Genomic DNA, 23,585 nt, shown 5'->3' with positions numbered 1-23,585 from the left:
TGCTAGTACCACATAATTGGGCACAACTTTGTGCCACAATTTGCCACATGACAAGTTGTGATTGGCAAAAGTGTGTCTCCACATGGCCCACTAACACACTTTTGCCAATCACAACTCGTCATGTGGCAAGTTGTGACACAAAGTTGTGCCCAATTATGTGGTAAGTACTAGCACAACTCACAAAAAAAACATAAATGGTCAGTTTTTTTTTTTTTTTCAAATATTAATTTCTGTGATTATGGTATTAAGAAAGCATATATGTCATCATTTTACGCTTTGAGAAAGTTACACATGGCATCATTGTGTGCATCCTCTAGTTTTAGGAATTCAACTTTTATACTATATTATTTTCTACCAAAAAAAATTATATTATATATTATTGATAGATAAATAAGTAGCTGAAAGTTTGCATATTTTGTTGAGGAAGGGGAATGATTATAGAAGAGTAGAAGTCTGTTAAGCTTTGTAACGATCATATCAACATATGAAAACTTGAAGAGAAAAAACCATTTGTCCACTTCCTCAAAAAAAAAAAGAGATATGGTATATTGGAAAGGAAAAAACATAGATGATCAATTTTTTTTTTTTTTTTTTTTTGGAGCAATTAGCTGTATATAGTATATACTACTAATTAAGAAAAAAGAGATAATGTTTAAAAATAAATAGAGAAATATAGAGAGATAAGGTTTAAGGAAAGTAAAAAACATATATGATAATTTTTTTAGAATAATTTATTTAGCTATTAATGACACATGCTAATTAATAAGGAGAGAGAGAGAGAGAGAGAGAGAGAGAGAGAGAAGGAGAAGAATAAACATATATCGCTAGTTTAGTTTTTTTTTACATATTAATTGTTGTAATTTTGGTATTAAGAAATTATTTGTCTTATCATTTTATACTTGGAGAAAGTGATACATGAGTGCATCTACCAGTTTTAAGGATCTATTTATTTATTTCTTTCAAAAAAAAAAAAAGATCTATTTATTTATTTATTTTTTTATAGAAAGTTTCAACCTATAGCATCTGCTCATAATGAGCGCTCTTTATTATCATAGAAAGTTTAGGTAGGGATTGAATTTCAGATCTCTTATTCAACATTCAAAGACTTTACCAGTTGACCTAATTGGAACTCATAAGATCTAACTTTTATAATATAATAATATTATTATTATAGATAGATAGATATGGTATTAAGTTCTATACCCATTGTAAGGACGCGATTCGTGGCGGACCGTAACAGTGTCGGGTTCGCACGTGAAAAGGCCCCTAACAACATCATTTGTAGAGCGTGGGTTTAGAAGGTTAGGCCTTGATCGATAGGCGGTGGGTTTTTCGCAGTGTTCGTACCAGTTTAAGTTTTCCTACACCCCTGGAGTCTTTCTCCTGGAGGTGGGCTGGGAGGCTCTGGTTTTTGGCCATTTTTCCCAACCCCTTCTTTAGGTTACTTATTTTTCCTTTTATACTCGCCTGCGTCCACTGTCCTTCGCCCACGTATAGGGTCAACATTTCCAAAATTGATACTTGTCCCATCAGCCCATATTCAAAGTCGTTGGGGGTGGTTGTAAAAGCCTAAGACTGCGGCTCTGTCAGGTTCAGAGCATTGAATGGCAGTAAGGGCAGCTTTCCCTGGATATTTTAGATCTTTCTTCCAAGTTTCAGTCCTATGCCGTTTTTACCCTTTTTTTCTTTTTGGGGGGACTTTGGGTCTGCCGAGGACTAAGCTGTCCTCGGCGGTATCCAAAGGCTATCTTGTCGAGTTTGGGCCACAGCCCTCCTCGGCTTGGGCCTTTGGATTCTCCCCGGGTAGATGGGCCTGGGCCGTAAATCATTTGGGCCCCACACCCATCATTTTCGCATTTTTTTTAAGGAAAATGTTAAAGAATCCCCGAAGGGCATTGATTTGGGAACTATTTTTAGATATATTTATGGGAAAATGATAAAGCATTTAATTTTGTTAACAATTTTTTATATTTCTCATAAAAGTGATGTTAAAACTTTCTTAATATGGTTTATTAACAATGACCTTAAAGTCACCTGTTAACATGACTTTTTTTTTTTAATTGGACATTTAAGACTACAAAAATTGTTTGTTTTAATAAAATTTCATATATTAGGTGTTTTTCATTAATTTTAGTAGTGCTTCTACATTTTTAAGCCATTGCATATATATTCTCAATTAAAGTATTTTCAACAAAATATTTGAATAGCCTTTGGAAGGGGAATGATTGGGAAAATTAAAAGGTAAATGACAAATTAAGTAATAATGATCATAAATAAAATAAAAACATAACATAAATATCATACTAATTTGCTTCATTCAATTTTTTTAATTATATGGCACATGTCTAGCATTATGGCAACAATATTGACATGTATAAATAATTTTGACACATGGCATTGTTTGTCCATATATATCAATGAAATGTAAGAAGTTGCCACATGTCATTATAGTTTGTTTTGAAAATGAACACATGTCATTGTAGTATGCATTCTCCAGTTTTGGGGTCCAATAAAATATATTTAATCTTTTCATAAATTAAAACTAACCTTTGTTGAGGCCCATTTTGGCAAAAAGAAAAAGCCCAATGACAAGAAGATGCCCAACAATATAAAAGGGGTGAAGAAAGAAGAATTAGCAAAGTAAGAAAAACCATTAGGTCTGAATGGCGGGAATAATGGTTCACAAGCTCACAAAATAGTAAAAGAGCCACAAAAAAAGCAAATGAGCCCAAGAGAGTCTCAAAGAAGGAAGTAGTAAGTCCATAGGAATCATAAGAAGTAGAAAGCAAGCATAGATGGGCCAGAGGAGCCCCAAAGAAAGGAATTAGTAAATGAGGTTGGTTCAAATGCCAATAAACTCAAAAGTAAAGGATATGATAATTGGGTCAGGGAAGTCTGAAAGATTTAGCAAAAGCCCATAGGAATGTAAGAAGTAGAAAATAATGAGATGGGCCAAGGATGCCCCAAGGAATGAAACGGGCCAAGGATGCCCAAAGGAATAGAATGGGTCGAGGAAGCCCAAGATGATATGAGAATAGACCCAGCAAACGAAAGTTAAACGATATCATGGTAGGAACAATGCAGTGGCATGGTAGGAGTACTAGTCAGCCCACAAACCAAGGGCAAAAAGAGATAGGGGCCGAATTGAAAGAAACAAAGGTCCACATCCAAGTAATACCCAACCCAAAGAAGAAACAAGATGCAGAGAATGAAGGCCCAATGACTCACCCACGCCACAAAAAGTTAAACAAGTGACAGAACACGCAGCAATGCTAGACAAACCCATAGGCAATAGCAAACGCGTTAACACCAGACAAGCAATGGACTCACATAGGAGTGGAGCACACACAAGACTTAAGCACCACCAACTTGTACCCAGCCAATACAGGGGCAGTGGTCATGAATCAGAAGTAAAAAAGGGTGAGGTCTAGCGGTGGGGAGAAGAGGGAAGCCTATTCTGGGATTTTCGCTCAAGCTCTTTTGGGGGAAATGTCCTACTGGGATGAAATGTCATACAATAGAGGCAAAGATGAGCTGGAATCACTAGATGCATGCTATAAGAGTTAGTAAGAGAGAATACCCAGCTTTTATCCAGATGGGAATGCCACGGAAAGTAAGAAAATAAAACAAAACTCCCTTTGTCTGGGAATGAAACTTGGTGTAGCTAGCACAGGGTAATGGTGGTGGCTGAGTAGCCAGTAGACCAGTGGGTATTCCAGGAAAGACACCCACAACAGGCTAAGAGTAGTTGATGGGTAAAAAGGTAAATCTTATCATGGCAGGCAGTATAAAAAGCCTTAGCCGTGCACAGTGAACAACAAGGAGGAACAGCAAGAAACATAGAAAAAAGAGAGAAATAGAAAGCAAAGAAAATGGAGAAGATAAACAGAAAGAAAGAAAATAAGAGAATAGAAAGTGAAGTGAGAAAATGAGAGTGTAAGGAGTGATAGAGCATGCACCAATAGGCTACTCCCTTCTCTCTCTCTCAATAGCCCATTCTCTAGCAAGTCAAGAGTTTGATATTAAGCCACTTAGGCCCATTTTCCAAAGTAGGTAATTTCTATAGCAAAATCTCCCTATGAGGTTACCTACATTGAAAATTGGTTTTCTTCTTAGACTTAAATCTGCCAAGAAGCCAAGTTCAGCAAACTGACCCCTTCCTTCCTTTATTATAATTGTCTAAGTGCTAACATTATTTTTCTTTTTGCTTATTCATTCTTGCCATATTCTTATTATCGTATTTTCCTGTTGCAAAATCGTCTAAACATTATCTTTACTACTTCAGTTAGAATATTTTAACTATCCTGCTGTATTATGTTTCTCCTGTTATAACGTTTTTATGACAGTATTCCATGCCATGGACATGTGACCAAGATCTCTGCCAGGGGTCCTAGCTTGCGCACAAGCTGGCTTAAGGTGAGTTTCAATTGAGCCAAAGATATAAAAAAGGCCCACCACAACCTTATTGTTGGACAAGAAGATTCTTTCTTGCAACTTTCACACAAAAATGTGGATCCAATTATTTTGGCCCTTTTACGACAATCAGTGCATGAAATATAATACCATCCATTTTAGCCTACCAAAAGATAGGCAAGGAAGTTCCACCGTCCTAGCCTCCTAGGGGTTTCTAGAGAGAAGACCTAGAGGTGAGAAAATGTGAAAAACTAAGACAATGGATGTTGGGCTATGTGGATCCTGAATTTGTGTTCATTTTGGTTTGTAATTTGACCCGACTTGGAAGTATTACGGTTTTAAATGTAATTTTCTTGTCTATGGAGCAAAGGCTTGGGCTTATCTAGTATATATTTGCTGTTTCAGAATTAGGGTTTGCTATATTACAGATTTATAGTAAAAATTGCTGCAACTCTGTGGACATAAATATATTGCCAAACCACATAAATCTTTCAAATTAGGTTAAATTCTCAACATTTTAAACTTTAAAGTATTGCTTTACTTTCAACCGGGCTGTTTAGTATCTGATTTTCAATTCTCTTCCTTCGGATAACCTTTACTTCATCTGCAAGCGAGCAACAGATGGGCATGACAAGGAATTGAAAAAAGATAGTAAATGATAACGCAATTGAATGTGTTCTCTTAAGGACTGCAGCTGGCATTTAATCACTATGACTAATATGTGTTGCCATTTTAGGGATTGACAAGCTAGAGCAAAATAAATGAATTGTGGACGAAATTACAAAGGCACAAAGTCAGTATCTAGGTGAGCAATTCTTCATTCTTTTAAGCAGCATGTTAAACATTCTTTCTCTCCCTGTCAAAGTCACAACTCACAAGTTTTCCTCATTGTTGCGACTTAGGGGGGCCAGCTTCGGTTTGCCCATTAAGCTGTGGGCCATAAAAGCCAGTGTCTACTTTGGATGGTTTTCCCCTTATTTTATTCCTTCTTCTCCCTTATTTTCTTCTCTTTCAACATGCTTCATTATTTTGGAGCTTATGTGTGAAATTTAACTCTTCCACTAAAATCCTTTTTTATATAATAAATTGGTCTATACGGTGACTTTGCTCTTTAGGGTATTTGTGAATTGACCATCTTAAGAAGATTTTGATACTATTTTTATGAAAAATATAAAAAATTATTAAAAAATTCAATAATCTTTTTCTTTTCCCATAAAATTTAGAATAAAAATATATTTCCTAAACCAATATCCTTAAGACATTCGTTAACTTTTCCTTAAATTTAAAAACACAAAATTTTTCACAACTACTACTATTCTCTGATTATGATTTGTCTAAAGTTATACAAATTATTTGTATCTTTATCTTTATATTATTATTTTATATATATAACTTTATTTTTAATTGCTAAAAATGGAAATTAATTGTATTGCACCCAAAAGAGCTTTACAACTGTCTGGATGCAATGCTTCTAGCACATTAGGAGTCATTGTCCTGGCAAAAATTATTTCAAGATTGATGTTATCTGCCAATTTGCAAAAACAATCTGCTCAGCGAAATGGATCCAGTGGGCAAGGTCCATGGTAACCGCACACTGTTTATAACTTTATTGGCCGACCTCCTGATATTGCTGCCTCCTAGTGCTTTGAGCCATTTGCCTAGCCAACTGGGCATGGCATGGCATATTAATATGATATAGGCTGTTTGGTAAGTTAGTTTGAGAAATGATGTTATATTATTTTTAATATATGTGTAGGGGAAAAAGTGTGTTGAAAAGTATGTAAGATTGTTTAAAATGTAAAAATGTTGGTTAGAGATATTTAACTAAATAGGCCCATAAATTCGCAAGATAAACAATAAGAGAGGAAAGATATGGAATTTAATTCTGGTCTCCTAAAATTATACAATTTATATACGGGATATTTGGTTTATTGTGATGTGCTCTTAATGTGATATATATTATAATGATGTGATATTAAAATTTATAATTTATTTTATTTTTTCTAACATTATCATAATTTAAAATTATAAAATATATCACATTATCTTAATCTCATCACCTTCCAAAACAATGTAATGTTGTATTTTTATATTGATATTACATTTACGTAAGATTACAATAATGAAATATTACGGCATAATGTAAAATTACGACAAACTAAATGTCCCCTAAATACTTGGTCAATAAACTTGTAGTTCAATAGATTGAAACCTTCTAATTTTTTCCAAATAAAAAAAAAAATTAGCATTCAATTTCCCTCAATCGAATTATTTAAAAATATATATATATATATATATATATATATATAGACTGCAGCGTGTGTTTGTGTTAGCTTATTTATTTTGTTATATTTTATTTCAAAATAATTTATAAAAGCCAAAAATTGTACCTGTAAAATAAGGTTTGAAAAAATTGTGCCAAAAAAAAAAAAAAAAAAAAAAAAAAAAAAAAAAAACTCAAACACATTTATAATAAATTTAACAACGAATAAATAAAAGGATGAAACTTAAACCTTAATTTTTAAAGATAAATCATAATATATATATATATATATATATTTTTTTTTTTTTAATATTAAAGAAACAAATATCAAAGTGAAATAAAATTTTGGGGATGAAAAAAAGTAATAAGAGAAACTTTCCTATAAAAATAGTTGCACGGGGAAGGGATCCCAATTCGGATATTCTAGCAAAGAAAGAAAGAAATAGAGGATTCACTAAACGTGCACGAATCGTATTGGAATTGAAGGACAAATTACAGCTTCATTTCTTGTGAGATTTGAGTTATTAGAAGAAAAATTAAGACAATGAAATGTCTTGTTTGTCAAATCAGCCCCAAATTTCCAAAGGCAAACCAACCACCACACGGGACAAGATAATTCAAGAACTTTCATAGTGTAATCATATTTTCTCTTGAGAATGCAAATTAAATAACATTCATCATCTGTCTGGACTCCTTTTGTCTGATATTATTTCTTTGAAGAATTTGTTAATTAAATACTCCTTGCTTTTTAGCTAAGCTGTTGATATAGGCCTTCAACCACAAGCAAATGTGCTTGTGATTCACATAAAATAGTACATGACCAAGAATTTGCTTATAAAGTCTGGGGTCAAGGCGATCTTGTATGTTGCAAAAGCATCTCTAACTACCCAATCATTTGCTTCTTAAACTAATGCACTCGATCCATTTAACTTTATGTCAACAATATTATCATTATTCTAAGGTAAAGTCTAAGAGATGCTCAATACTTGCTCTCTGTTGACAGCTTGCTATGGTCTTTAAAATATTTGCCTGACATTTATGTTATAATTACTTCATCTGACTACTTGTTTTTTCTTACACTATTAATTACACATCTGGGTCATGCCCCACACCAACAATGGTCCCCTTACACATTCTTCAGTAATAGATGCTTCACTTGGTATTAAAAAAAAAAAATTCAACGCATGTCTCTTGGAGTTTCTAACAGAAAATTTTAAGATTCTAAGTCTTCACATCCTCAACTATCAATTATCAAAAAAAAAAAAAAAAAATACAGTACTTAATTAATAGTGTGAATCTAACAAGATTGGCCTTGTCCTCAAACTAATGTGAAGTAATGTAAAGGTGATTGTAATTGGAAATTAATGGTGATAGTTATGCAAAGGTAACTGTCATACCTGGCTACTTGAGCTACAAAAGGAAAATTTTTAATGTAAAAAAAAAAAAAAAGGGCAAGATTTAGATACACTACTTAGATACTGTTTTTTAGGGTCATTTCTTAAAATTCAGCAATGTAGATTTTTTCTCATGTGATAAAAGTATATTTTTTAGTTAAGTAGTCACATGACTGAATCTTAAGAAGGGAACCTAAAGTTTAGCATGTGAACAATAAGGTACTGTACCTAGTTTAGTAGGAAAACCTTTAGTTAAGGTACTGTACCTAAGTTTTGTTTTTAAGAAAAATACTTGTTTTGCTATGCTAATATAATCTCAAAGAATTATTAAAAGTACTAATAATTGGACATTAATGGTAATAGTAATTTGTGTGATCTATGAAGGTAACACAATAATTAGTTTAAGACATTGGACATTTAAGGTGACAGAAAAATTGCCAACATTTTTAGTAGTATAATGATATTATTGTTTAGGACTTTGAATCATTTCAACATTTATGTGAGTCATGAAAAAGCTAAAATCAGAAGCAACAATATTGATTAATCGATCCTACCAGAAAATATTTGATTGCATCCATGATCCATCGCCAATATCAGAATAATTCAATGGCCAATCTAAATGAGATTGACCTTTCCTAATGGTAGGACCCAAATTAGGGGGACCAATATTATTGCAAGTTCAGCATGTGAACAAGGTTTTTTATTTTATTTTTATTTTCATCATCATCGCATCAACAAAACCACCCAATTCCAGTTGTTTTGCTTTTGTGATTGTTTACCTCTTTTTGGACTTTGAGTCTGCTTTAGTTGACCATATATCACGGTCTAGTACATGTCTAAGTGCAACTTTATGAGGAGAAAAAGAGTAGTATTTGTTATTTTCTTTTTTTTCCCCACTCTTTTCTTCAGTGCATCATGGGTTTTTAATGGTATAGTATAACATGGACGTTTCATAACCCAGAACCTTTTGATGTTTCAGTACAAGAATGAAACTCCATCAATCAACAAGTGACATTTAAATTAAATAAATAAAAAATCAATCTATAAGTGGCAACCAATGGATTGTGTGATTATTAACTGTAAAGGGCCATCTAATCAAGTGGCCTGCAATTCAAGCCACCCTGTGGGGTATAGAGTTACTGGTTAATTAGCTTGCCAGTTAGATATGAGGAAGCAAGAAAGATAGGGGAAAAAAAAGTCAGATTGAAAAGAACAAAAAACTAACAAATCAGCAATCCATGAGGGAAATTATCAAATTAGTCCTTAAAATTAAATTTTTATCAATTTAGTCCCTCCTTAAAAATGATTGGTTGTCCCGTCCAAATTTGTTAACAAATAACACTGTTTAAACATTATTTTTGTTAAAAAATTTACTAAAAACATTGATATTGTTGTTTGATAAGTATTATTTAAAAAAGAAAAAAGTTTAAATGACTTCATTTGAATTTGGACGGAATGACCAAATTGACTTATTTTGATGAAGTGAGGAAGTAAATTGACAAAAATTAAATCTTAATAACTGATTTGATAAGTAAAAAAGAAGGATTAAATCGAATTCTAGCCTTCAAATAAAGTATTACAAATTTAATTTAAAGTTAATATCGTAAAATAGAGAGGATGATGTTCTCATTGCCTAAAGGAAATGGAGTTAATTCACCATAACGACGAAACAATTTTGAATTCAATTGATCAAGTTGTTTAAAATGATCATCCGCATTAAAATATAAGAAGGGTTAATCCTCACCTTGGTACTTTCACACAATAATCACTCATAAAACTACAAGCAAACCTAGTTTAATCTTTACAATATTCATACATCTCTTGTTATAGAATCAATCATGAATCAACCATGATCACCACCATAGTCAGAGTCAGCAAGTAGTGTAGAACTCAACAAGCTCGTCCATGGACCCCAACTGATTCTCAGCATTGTCAAGCATCCAAAGCAAGTGCTCAAACAGCACAACCTCACAAGCAACCGCAACTCCATCATCATATTCACCTGATGACTTCTCCACCAGCTCCTGAAAGAGAGGGTGGTCAATGATTTCAGAGCTTACAAGGTATCGCCGCCGAGTCTTTCCCACGTAAACAGCATGAAGTTCCTGCTTTGAGACATCATCGGATTCGTTTGTTGAGGAAGCTACGGAGCTTCTGGCTCGGGAGAGCTGCTTGGTGAATGAAGGCCATCTTTTTATGGCTGACTTGAGCTTTGTCAGCTTTCCAACTTTGGTCATCTTTGAAACTGTTTGATGGGTTTTAATGTGTTTGTATGTGTCTGTGTGTGATAGAGAGAGAAAGAGAGAGGAGGCTTCGTTGTGACTGTGAGAATTGTGGGAAAAGGGTGAGGGAAGGTTCGTATATAAGGCCATGGAAAAAAGAGAGAGAGAGAGAGAGAGAGAGAGAGAGAGAGCACATGCATGGCCCATTGTTTGATACCAGCTAAGAATGATATGTTTAGGTGCAAAACTAGTTGAGCCTTTGTTTGGCGTCTGGTGGGACTTTGGAGTAGTGGGACTAGATGTCTTTGGAGTGTGATGTTTGCTTGTAGAGTGTATGTCCATAATAACCCACTTCCAACCCCATCATTCTTAATTAATTAATTTTTATTCTTTGGGGGTTAAGAAAGCCCTTAAAAATTGGATTAAGTATTTTTTTTTTTTTTTATTCTTTTTATTGTATGAGCCATATGAATAAAAGTATTCTGAACTAGAGTCGATACCTAATTTTGATTATCCCCTACGACAGTTGTACAAAGTAAGGTAAATAGATACTTGTTAGGGTTCTGAGCCACATGTTTTATAATATCATGCATGCATCAGTCAATCAACGCAAAGAAATGAGATTTGTTTCATTTCACCTAACGAGAGTTCATTCAAGATGAAGATTTTATTTCATAAAATTTAGCACTATATAAACTAGTGTATTAGTTAAAATTTTAAATTATAGTATTAGATACACCTTAAAAATTGTATTATATAATTGAAACTTTAATTTTAAATGAGGAAGATCATTTTTCCAACTAAAATGGCTCAATGCCATTTGTATATGAATGATAATTTGAGGAGCGTAAATGAAACCGTTTTCATTACATTTATCTTATATATACAAGCTACTCCCAACAAAGTCCTTTTAGGCACATTTTTCTTATGTTCTTGTACGAAGAATCTTTTTTTTTTTTAAATTGTATTCAATATATTTGAATCTTTCTACTGTTTGGGTCATATCAGGAAAAGCATTTCGAGCCACATTTTTTATTATCCACTACGAAAATTGTGCAAAGAAAGGCAAATAGAATACTTGTCACGATTTTGAGCCACATGTTTTATAATATCATACATGCATCAGTCAGTCAATTCAAAGAAATGAAATATGTTTCATTTCACCTAACGAAAGTTCATTGAAGATGAATATTTTATTTTGTAAAATTTAGCAATATATAAACTAGTATACTAGTTAAAATTTTAAATTGTAGTATTAGATACACCTTAAAATTTGTATTATTTAATTGAAACCATGAAATAGATCAATTTCAAATAAAGAAGATCATTTTCTCAACTGAAACACGATTTGTATACGAATGACAATTTGAGTGTTAATTTTAGGAGTGTAAAATGGAACAATTTTCATTACATTTATCTCATACATACAAGCTACTCTCAATAGAGTACTTTTAGGCACATTTTTCTAATTATGTTCTCATATGAATAATCATTTTCTATATAATACAAGTTCACAAAAGTACCTAACTATCCTGGTATTAAATTCTATCTACCATTCCCATTCTCTTACTAAGATGATAAAAATTGTTAGTAAAACAACTAATCTTTGTCTCCAACAATCTTCAAATTTTATGAAAGTATTGCAATACATCACAAAAAGAGGGCATTTAATAAAGCTCTCAGGTTGTAAGAATAATCACGTATAATGTATCATTCTCGGTGGTTGGTTAATTTCTTTTTCTTGTTCTTGTTCTTGTTCCTGTCAATATATATTGTACGAACATTAACAACAAAAAAGTTTAGCTGTTGGTTGGTAGCCAGCCCACCAGCTTCCATCCGAAAGAACAATTGGTTTTTGTTTCCAAATGAGAGAAAAGCCATAAGCTTGGCATCTTTTCTTAAAATAGCTTTCCATTTGTGTAGCGGTAAAACTTAAATTCCTTTCTATTTTAATTTTTTTTTTTTTTAATTTTAGATTGGTTTTTGCACATTATTAGAATGAATGTTGCAGTTTAGACTTTAGATATTACTTTTTGTGATTAGCCCTTTGATGGCACTATTTTTTTTACAAGTTCTTATATTTATAAAAGCATTGGTTTGATCTCAATTTACATACTAAATATGCATATAATTAGTATGATTATAGGCAACTTTTTTTTTTTTAATAAGTTCCTATATTTATAAAAGCATTGGTTTGATCTTAATTAACATACTAAATATATGTCAAGTACTCAAAGTTTTAGACTTTTAGTTATGTTTTGTTTGCCCCCCAAGAAAAAGAAGAAGAAAGAAGAAAATGGAACAAATATGAATTAGAAGAAAACCAAAAAAATTTCAGTATGTCACATTGTTAATTGGGTTGTGTTAATGAACACTATAAGTTGCCTGTTAACAACTTAATTTTTTGAAAATTTTCAGACAATTTTTTTGTCTTTTTAACAGCTTTATTTCATTTTTTTTCAATTTTATAAATATCACTTGGTATCTTTTTTTACTTTTTTTTCTAACATTTTTTTGTCTTTTTTAAACATTAACAAGCACCGACCAGGTGCTTGTTAACATTTCCCTGGTTAATTTGTGGTCCAATATGGCACATAGGGGCTCCCAGGCTAGGGACAAAAGACCTCTGGTCCAACTCTCCTACACTGTGGTCCAAGAGTCTAGATCTTCTCACCAACTTGGGCTATAGTTAGATGGGCAACCTAATTCCAAGCAATCCTTTTCATTTTCTTTTCCTTTTTTTAAGCTTACCTAATTATTAATACCAAACCATTCTTACTTTTGTTTCTTTTCCCCCCTTTTTTTTTCTTCTCAATTTGGTATCCAAAGTCACTAAATAGAGCAGGAAGTGTGTATGAGACTATGAGTTCAGAGTTTTTTTATGTCTTAAAAAAGCTAATAATAATAATCATGTCTTATTTATAATAGAAAATGATTTGGGACATTCAAATTAATTAGTCTTGTTGGAAGGTAACGAGGACATTATGTTGCAATGCTCTCACATGGGATTGCCTCGATCTCTTCCTTTCATGCACGCCTCAAAGGGTATCCTAAATCTGGAGTAGGATTTGTTTGGCTTCGAGGGCATGTGCTTAAGGAAAATCAGTGTGTGATCAATGTAAGATTTCGAGGGATAATTGGATCATGTGCTTTTTACAACAAAAATAATTAAAAGATATCACTCACTTTGGATTATTTAAAGATACAAATCTTGTAATAAGTTGTAGGGTATTAATTATTTTCAGTTCCAAACAAAAAACTATGTAATTGAATAGGTGTTTATTTGGAAATGTGGAGAGCATCATATATATGCTGTCTGAGAACTGATTAGCAGACATAAAATCAAAATCAATATTTGCATGATGATTATGATGTTGCATAATGGACATTGCTTCTATCTTGTTGGGGATCATGCATGTAGTCAATAATTAAAATTTTAAAACACATTACCTATAGAAATCAAAGAAACAAGATCTTCTTTTTCTTTTCCCCACACCCCAAAGTAGAAAAGCTGTTTTTGTTACATGATAATAAAGAAAAATTTGTTCTTTAGTGAAGCTTAATCTTTTGTTCATCATGTTTTTAGAAGTCTAAAAAGTTAGCTTTTCCTTGCTATTAGATGGTTAAGAAAAATTGTATTTATTTTAGTTAAAAAATGTTTCTGATCTCTCTCTCTCTCTCTCTCTCCTTGAAAGTTTGTTAGATTTATAAATTATGCAAATAAAAAAGCTCCCAATTTCCCTCAAAATTAGGGCTATAAAGTAACCAAGTTGTTCAAGAAAAAAACTTGTTATTTAACCATTGAACTAAACTTCAAACTAAGTTTAGGTTTAACTATTAAACAAGTCGAACTCAAACATAATAACTTATGAACAAGTTTGTAAGCATGAGACTCCATTAATGTATATATAATATTATATGTTTATAATATACTAATATAAACTTGAGCTTGAGTTATGTAAATTTGTAAATAAGCGATATCAAATTATTACTTATAATTTATTGATAATAAAAATAGTTCATTATATAGTCTAATTATATACTTTAGTTATTCATTATTAGTATAGATTCATGAAGATATAAATTAATTTAGTCATAGTTTTTATTTTATATATATGTGTGTGTAAAAGAAATTTCTGATCAAGTAGTTCATTAAAAAACTTGAACTTGTTCAACAAAAATATATACCAAATTAGAAAATATAATCTAATTTTGTAGCGAGATACAATTTATGATTAAATAAATTGAAATGAACAATCTTGTATATTTAATGAATATAGCCCTATTTATAATGGCATCTCTCTCTCTCTCTCTCTCTCTCTCTCGATTTATAAATCAACTTATCAGTTAATTCAAATAAAACTCTAGCTAGTTGGTACTTATTACCTGGGGAAAAAAAATTCCTTTCTTCTAGTTTATGGGCCTTCAAAGTCTTAAAACCAAATGAACAAATTTAGCAAAAAAAAAAAAAAAAAAAAAAACCCAATGAACAAGTGCATTGTGGACAAGGCTCGTTTGTTATTGCAAACTACTAAGAATCTTACAGCATAGCTGAGCCACCCAATTTGATTCAATGTGGCTGTTTTTTTTTTTTTTTTTTTTTTTTTTTTTTTTTTTTTTTTTCTTTAATTAATAAAATATTGTATTATACGAAAGAGTAAAGGAGCATATCTCCTTAATTTCAGCCCATAAATCCGAAGGTGGGAGAAAGGAAAGATGTAATGGGCCTTCTTTGTTACAAGAACCAGCCCAATCAGTAATAGAATCGGCAATCATATTGGTTGATCTAGTTATACAAGAAAAAGGAGAACAAATTAAAACAAAGTTACTTCTTGAAAAAAAACATTGATGTCATGCATTCTCCCAGCAATGCTCCAATCAGGTTTGCATGAGCAGTTATGGGATTCAAGCATCGAGCTAATAGAGAGTTCTAACAATTGATCATTTTTTTTTTTTTTTTTTTTTTTGAGGGACTTCTAACAATTGATCTAGGATAGAATATACGCTTTAATTTTTATACTTTGTTAATTTTCGATAGTGTAATGTAGTTTTGGGAATATTAAATTTTAGGTTAATATTTCCTTGATCCTATAGCCTCCAATTTATATTTCTCTTCATGTTTTCCTCTTCAAATTATAGCCTTTTTATATAGTAAGTATCAATTAATTAGGATCTTTGTCAGAATATTTCACTTATCAATTAATTTTATAGAGTTTTAATTTAGAAAGTCTATTATTATTAATTAAAGTTCCCTTTTGGAGTAGGTTTTAGTTAACTTTTTTTTTTTTTTTTGAGAAAGAGGTTTTAGTTAACTTAATTGGTAAAAGTTTTTTGTAGTCGAATAATAGATTTGAGATTCGATCTCTGCCTATACTAAAAACCAATTGATGTCTTGGTTTAATATTAGGCGAAAATCACATTTTCAGACGATTTCTACTTTGGTCCCCAAATTTTATTTTTATAGCTTTTAGTCCCTATCTTGAAAAACGATTCTCGTTTAGTCCCTACCATTACATCAAAGACGAAAAATGCACAATTGAATCCCTCTTCGACTTAATATGTGATGTTTGGGTTCGATTTTCCCCACCCCATATCGTGATAAATATAAATGATTTATTCATTTATCAACAATGAATTTGAACAAAAGTTTAGAAGGATAAAGTCTAGAAGATATCAGCATGGTGGATAAAATGAATTATGAACCAAATGTGATGCAATTGGTAATATTACATAACATGTAAACATTTTTTTTTTCCATAGCTATGTGATGATGTGCTTACTTATTGCAGATAGTGTTGCACCACAATTTCAGATGAATAAACAACAGTCCTCCAAGAACTTCTTAGGCATTTCCTACCCAAACATCAACCCAACTGTATGTAATTGATGGTCTTTATGTTAAAAATATTGTTCTAATGGTAATGGTAACTACATTTTAGTTACATGCTTACAAACTGTTTGATAAAATTATAATGTTGCTTTTATTCTAAAATTTCATTTTATATTGTTCATTATACTTTAGGCCAAATTAGTTAATTGCAAAATGATCAAATGTATGGGAAAGAGTCTTCCCTAGAAGATTGTAGAGAGCCCTTTCATCTCTATGTGCCACACCACATGGCAAAACCTGGAAATTTCTAAAGCCAAAAAACTAAGGCATTGAATTGCTTTAGGCAGAGCAAAAATTGACTAAAAGCCAAAAGCACTTTTGCTTTGTTCACAAACTAATCTATGATCCTCTTGCAACAAACCTTGCATATAACCTAAGATGGTTTTAGATTTCAATCTACGCCAAAGATTAAGTTTTCTTGACTTAAGGGATTTCAGTTATGATTGGTGATGTCTTTGTAAATGAGAGTTTCAATTTCAAATGGTCTTTTTATATATGGTTTGTCGTCTCTTGCATTTTTCCCACTAGTGTTTGTAATGTTTGAGTTGCTATTGTAGTAAATTACCTATAACCATTATGTTTTATTTTGTTGAATTATTATATACAAAATAGAGCATAAAATATTTCTTTATGTTGTTAAATTTGGGTGAGTTTGGTTCAGCTTTTAGAAAAAGTGCATAATAAAAAAGTGGAGTTTTGTAAAAGTGCATAATGTAAAAAGTGGAGTTTCAAAAAGCTGAGTGTTTGGTAAAAGCTGTTAAAAAGTGCATAATGAAAAAGCTGAGTGTTTGGTAAAAACTGATAAAAGTGGCTTTTTGAGGGATAAATGACCAAAAAAGACAATGTATATATAAGGAAATTTATTTCAAAATTTTTTTTTTTTATGTGAGTTTGTTTCATACTTAAATCAATTACTTCATCATACTTAAATCAATTTTTCTCTTTCTAAAAAAATTATTTTTTTCTTACCAATATTAGCTAATAATAATCTACCACTTAAGATTTATTGTGAAAGTATTGTAAAAATATTGTGATAAAAATTGATAGTAATTTTAATTTTAACATACTATTAAAATTATTTTTTTCTCTTTCTAAAAAAATTATTTTTTTCTCATCAATATTAGCTAATAATAGTCTACCTTAAAATTTATTGTAAAAATATTGTGAAAATATTATGGTATAATTTCTTTTTTCTCCCTTTTTTTTCTCTCCACACACGTGGCTCTACTTCTTTTTTTTTTTTTTTTCTCCTCTTTTTTTCTCATCCACCCACGTAACCAACCACACTCTCTTTTCTTTTCCTTTTTCCTTCTTTCCTCTCCCATCTTCTCAGTCCAGAACATTCCTAGCTCTCTTTCCTTTTTTTTTTTTTTTTTTTTGGCCTTAGCACTTCGGTCCAACACCATCTGCTTCTTCTTCTTTCTTTTTTTTTTTTTGGCCTCTTAGTACTTCGGTCAGAAACCATCTGCTTCTTCTTCTTCTTCTTCTTCTTTCTTTCTTTTCTTTTTTCTTTTTTGCCTCTTAGCACTTCGGTCCAGAACACATCTGCTTCTTCTTCTTTTTTTTTTTTTTTCCTCTTAGCACTTCGGTCCAGAACACCATCTGCTTCTTTTTTTTTTTTCCTCTTAGCACTTCAAATCGGAACACATCGGAACCATCGTCACCAACGCCAGAACTCATCCTTTATTCTTTTTTTTTTCACACTTCAGAGAAGAAGATGATGATGATGATGATGATGAAGATGAAGATGAAGATGATTGAAGCTGAAGATAAGGATTTTGGGATTTTGGGTTTTTTTTTTCTATGGATTTTGGGTTGATTTTGAGTTGGGTTTGGGATGGGTTTTCCGGATTTGAGTTTATTTTAAGTTGTTTTTGTGTTGATTTTGAGTTATTTTTGGTTTGGTTTTGTTGATTTTGTGTTCGGAATATCAAAGGTGAAATGGGTTTTGTTGATTGTGGGGGTAGACTGGTGAAGAAGCAGAGGAAGATGAAGAGGAAGAAGATGAAGGAAAAAGACACAGATGAGAGATGAGGGCGTGAGAGACTGATGGGTATTTCGGTAATTTTCGGATTTGCAACGGTAATATACAAAACGTGCTCTGCGCGTTTTCATTTATGGACCCTCAGGGGTCCATAATCCTTCCGCGTTTCTACTCAGTTTTTTCTCAATGCTCAAAACGCAACTTTTATAAAAAAGTTGCGTTTTGAGTTTACCAAACGTAAAAATTGGTTGAGCGTTTTTCAAAACGCGCATTTTGGGCTCAAAAAGCCGAACCAAACGGGCACTCTACTCAGTTTTTTCTCAATGCTCAAAACGCAACTTTTATAAAAAAGTTGCGTTTTGAGTTTACCAAACGTAAAAATTGGTTGAGCGTTTTTCAAAACGCGCATTTTGGGCTCAAAAAGCCGAACCAAACGGGCACTTAAGCTTGGTATTTATACACGTTCAAAATTCGTAATGGTTCATTTATATAAACTTGCGATGTTTTTGAATTTTAGATAATTATACTTAATACCTGGCACACAATTACATGTTTTATAGGATCTCAGTTTCTTGCACCTCATTTATGTTGACTCTTCTTAGGAATTTTGTATTTAGAATGACATATTTTCCCCCGCATGTTAATGCAAATCAGTCATCCTTGGCTTATAAGACCTTTAGCTACTACACCAACACTGCCCAATATATATATTTGTAAAATCTATGTGTTTTGAGTAGTTGATAGGCTAAATCTAGAAAATTTTAGAGTGCGTTTTATGGAATTCCTCATAGAAGCTTTGTTGTTTTTTAAAAATAAATTTGTTGTTTGGTGTTTATTTCCCTATTTGATGCAGAAAGCTAAATTTTATAAAGAATTATTCTTTTTTCCTTCTATAATGATTTTAATCAGATAAGAATGATCTTTTTTGTAGTTAATATTTTCAATTGTAGATTAGGAGCTGTATACTAAAGAATTATGTTCTTCGCTTTTATTTCATTTTCTTAGCATTCAAACAAGCAAAAACATATAAAAATCGATGATCAAACTTAGATAACACAATCAACTAACAAAACTCAAAACACGATTATGAGTTAGCCAGATCAAACCACGGTGACTATCTGGGTTTTGGGTTTTGAGAGAGAGAAGATCAGATCTCAGAGGACCACGGTGACCATCTGGGTTTAAATCTAATTACTTAAATATAAATATATATATATATATATATATATACAAAACAAATAATTATACACAAATATATTTATATTCAACCATAAACAGATAATTTTCAGTCACTCACTCCCTCTGGGTTTTGTTAATGGCTTCCACAAGTTTTTCCTCATCTGGGTCTCGGAGTATAGCCAAATTCTCCTCAGTCCCTTGCTGCGGAGGCTCATAGATGAAGTCCACCTCGACTTTTCCGGTCTCCGAAACGGTACCGTATTGAACCCACATCACTTCACGCCAAACGCCAGCATTTCATTCATGTAATGCTGGAAAGCGTGCGCAGAATCGCAATCAAAGGACACGAGCCCGCAATGCGGGTTCTCCTGGCACGTGACCCTCACTTGCTTCGCGATTAAGTCGTCCATGGTCATCTTCTGCCTGAACGAGTCGGCCGGGTTGAAATTCCTCGGGCCCGAAACGTTGCGCTCGTCGTCGTAGGTGAGGAAGACGATGGAGCCATACGCGAGGTTGAGGGACGAGAGGATGGCGTTGGGGTTCGCCATGTTCGTGAAATTGAGAAGATCGGCTGGGGTTTTGGATAAGAGGAAGTTTTGGTTGGTGGAGAGGGTTTGGTTTTGGATTGGGATTGGATTAGGGCTTTGAGTTGCGAGACTGTGATTTGGGGGTTTTCGATTGAGATGGTGTTTTGGGTTTTGTTAGTTGATTGTGTCAGAGTATTTGAGTTTGATCTTGGTTTGTATATGTATTTGCTTGTTTGGATGCTAAGAAAATAAAATAAAAGAGAAGAAAATCTTGAATTTCTTATTTTTTGGGCAACCATGTTCTTGGAGGAAGAACATGAAGAATAATTATTTTTAACTAAAATTTTTAATATTTTTATTTTAAAATTATTGATAACTAAAATTTTATTTTATTTTAAAATAAAATAAAAAATTTTAATTTTTTTTATTTTTTTATTTTACCGTTTGTTAGAGCATTCTCATTGGCTCTCTAAAAAAAAATGTCATTTTGACACATCAAAAAATCACTTTATCATTTTAGCACATCATTTTACAACATATCGTTTATCAGATGTTCTATACTTCAATTCTATACATTAAAATAATATTCACTACACATTAAAATAATATATTACTTCCCCCTCCCTATCCCTATCACCATCATCACCAACGGCCACCACCGGCACCTCAAAAAAAAAAAAAAACACAACCCATAAATGTCTTTTTTTCTCTCCGTTTTTGTCTTTTTTTCTCTCTCTGGTCTCTGCTTCTTTTTCCTTCTCTTTTTTTTTTTTTTGGTGTACTTGTTCCTTCTCTCTTCTCCAAGGCTCCAACCCTCGCCGATCTCTTGGCTCCTATGGCGACTCCGACTGGGAGCGCCATGTCACTCGCTCGACTCACCGTCACTTCGACTCCGGCCTCACCGTCCTCATCACCGGCGCCGCTGGCTTCGTCAAAACCCACGTCTCCATGGCCCTGAAGTGACGAGGCGACGGTCTCGACAACTTCAATGGGTCTGTTCGCCGTCGGGGTGGGTGATGATGGTGGCTAGGTGTTCGGATTGAGTGGGTTTCTACTTGAATGGGTCTGTTCACCGATCGGGGTGGGTGATGATGGTGGCTGGGTGTTCGGATTGAGTGGGTTTCGGCTTGAATGGGTCTGTTCGCCGATCAGGGTGAGTGATGATGGTGGCTGGGTGTGGAGTGATCGAGTGATGATAATGATGATGGTTGGGTCTGTTCACCGATCGGGTAGTGATGATGATGGTGGTCTGAGAGAAAGAGCCAGTGAGAGAGAGAGAGAGAGAGAGATGGGTTGCAGACAGAGAGCCGGAGAGAGACAACTGATGGAGGAGAGAGAAAAAATGAATTAAATAAAGCCAAACAGTAATGGCATTGTTGTCCGTACCGTCTCATATTTGAGACGGTACTGTAGACATGTTCTAAATTTTTTGACATTTAGAACGACTGATGGGGGCTTGTTTTTGTGTTTGGTGTGTTAAATGTGCCAAATGCTAGCATTTGGCACATTTAACACACCTGATGGGAGTGCTCTTATGTGTGCATTTTCTATCTCTGATGTAACGACAGTAACCAAAATGAGAATCGTTTTTCAAAATATGGACTAAAAGTGGAAAAAATAAAATCTGGAGACCAAAATGAGAATCGCCTAAAAATATAGAGACGAAAATGTGATTTCTACCTTAATGTTAATGAGCTATCATCATTGAGGAGACGCCATAAACTTGAAATATTATTAAGGAGGGGCCCTTTGGGGTTTAAGGGGAAACCTCCACCTTCCCCCTTCGTAGGTTCATGTGTGACCTGAAGGAGTGTACTACCACAGCATGAGGTATCAGTTTTTGAGACTTGCTCTACTTCACATGTGTAATAGTGGTACATTCATCATTAGGCCTAAGGCTTATAAAGTATGAATGGGAGGCGTCTTTTCCCAATGTGGAATTGAGCAAATTTGTATGGGTGGGACGTAGGTCGATCATTGCCCATCCCAAAGCGAACAATACCTGATTGGGGGCCAAGACGAAAGTCCTCCCACAAAAAGGCTTATAAGGCATGAGTGGAAGGCGTCTTTCCTTGAAGTGGGATTGAGCAAATTCGTGCAGGTGAGACGTAGGTCAATCCTTACCCATCCTAAAGCAAACAATACCTGATTGGGGGTCGGGACGAAAGTCCTCCAGTAAAAAGGGGAGAGACACCTCCTACTCATACCTTATAAGTTTTTGGCTTAAGGATGAATGTACCACTACTACACATGTGAAGTAGAGCAATCTCAAAAACTGCTACCTCATGCTATGGTAGTGCACTCATTCGGGTCACACATGAATCTACGAAGGGGGAACATGGGGGTTTCCCCTTAAACCCCAAAATGCGCTTTTTTGTTGGAGGACTTTTGTCTCGGCCCCCAATTAGGTATTGTTCTTTTTGGGATGGATAAGGATCGACCTACGTCTCACCCGCATAAATTTGCTCAATCCCACATCGGGGAGAGAAGCCTCTCACTCATGCCTTATAAGCTTTTGGCCTAAGGTATGGGCCAAAGGCTTATTATAAAGCATGAGTGAGAAGCGTCTCTCCCCGATATGGGATTCAGCAAATTCGTGCGGGTGGGACGTAAGTCGATTTTTGCCCATCCCAAAGCGAACAATACCTGATTGGGAGTCGAGACAAAAGTCCTCCCACACAGAATATTTTTTTTTAATAAAAAAATGCAGAATTTTTAATGTATTTTTTTTTTTTTTTTTTTTTGCTAATATTTTCAATAGGAAAGAAAATAAAGTTTTTTTTTTTTTTTTTTTGGTTTGTATTCCCTAAAAAAATCAGCTAAAATTGTTAAAACCAAAATTTGCAAGAAGATGGAATATTTACATGAATAAAACATTTTATTCTAAGGTTAGGGAGGAGATGTTAAGAAGATTTCAAAGAAAGAAGAAAAATGTATAACCCTATCTAAAAATTCATAATGCTTTTTGGGATACTCAACTTCATAAAAGTCTTCATGTAGCTAGATTTTTAGATTAATCCTAGCAACCAACATGGTATTGTCAACGAAAAGCATATACTTACCGTCTCAGATCTTACAGAAATATTCTTTTGGTCGTGCACCAAATCATGAAATTGTGTAAAAAGGTCGAGGGAGATTTTGGACTTTAATCTTTAACATGTGATCGTAATCAAATGCTCCTTGGTAATACATTTTAACTTTGACTTATTTAAATTAGTTCAACTTTAATTCATTATAATATTTAGCTGTGAAATTTAAACTTATATTCAAAATTTGTATATAGATTAATAGTGGTCTTGATGTGGAAGTAGTGCACCAAATCTCCAAAAAAAAAGCTACTCCATTTCTGTGTTGAGTCAATGTAGTTCGAGTGTATTTGAACACTTTGCACTCCAAGAAGAAATAGATTGGATTACAAAAAGGCTTAATGATGTTGTGTATGACTGTATGTTCATTACAATTTAAGGTTGCAACAAAGGTATGCTAATTTCACTTCTCATGAACTTATTATTTATTGCTTAAAAATTTTTTTTAATGATAAATGTAAATTGTATTTTTCTTATAGGAATTATTGGTTGGGTCGAAATTATGATCCTATTGATTTTGAAGATTTCAGCTTCATTGTTGCATGGATATTAAAGAGGAGGAATCTCCATTTTTAACCATTGATGAGGTTGAACAGTTGAAGCATTTCTACAAGAACTAATAGCTTG

At 33.1% G+C, this 23,585-nt stretch overlaps 1 protein-coding gene across 1 annotated transcript; it reads right to left on the bottom strand.

Moving 5' to 3' along the window:
* Nucleotides 1–9,764: 9,764 nt before the first annotated feature.
* LOC115992302 (auxin-responsive protein SAUR78-like) lies at nt 9,765–10,456 on the bottom strand. The gene has a single exon (XM_031116455.1). It carries the CDS (start codon nt 10,440–10,442, stop codon nt 9,942–9,944), a length of 501 nt encoding a protein of 166 aa, XP_030972315.1. The 5' UTR covers nt 10,443–10,456; the 3' UTR covers nt 9,765–9,941.
* Nucleotides 10,457–23,585: the final 13,129 nt, after the last annotated feature.

Source organism: Quercus lobata, chromosome 5, assembly GCF_001633185.2.
Source record: "Quercus lobata isolate SW786 chromosome 5, ValleyOak3.0 Primary Assembly, whole genome shotgun sequence".
NCBI classification, from domain to species: domain Eukaryota; kingdom Viridiplantae; phylum Streptophyta; class Magnoliopsida; order Fagales; family Fagaceae; genus Quercus; species Quercus lobata.
Note: the sequence above shows the minus strand (reverse complement) of the source record. Positions and strands in the feature narration are given on the sequence as shown.

Excerpts from the sequence above, each read along its gene's own strand:
- LOC115992302 (XM_031116455.1), bottom strand. The coding sequence starts at position 10,442 with ATGGCCTTATATACGAACCTTCCCTCACCCTTTTCCCACAATTCTCAC.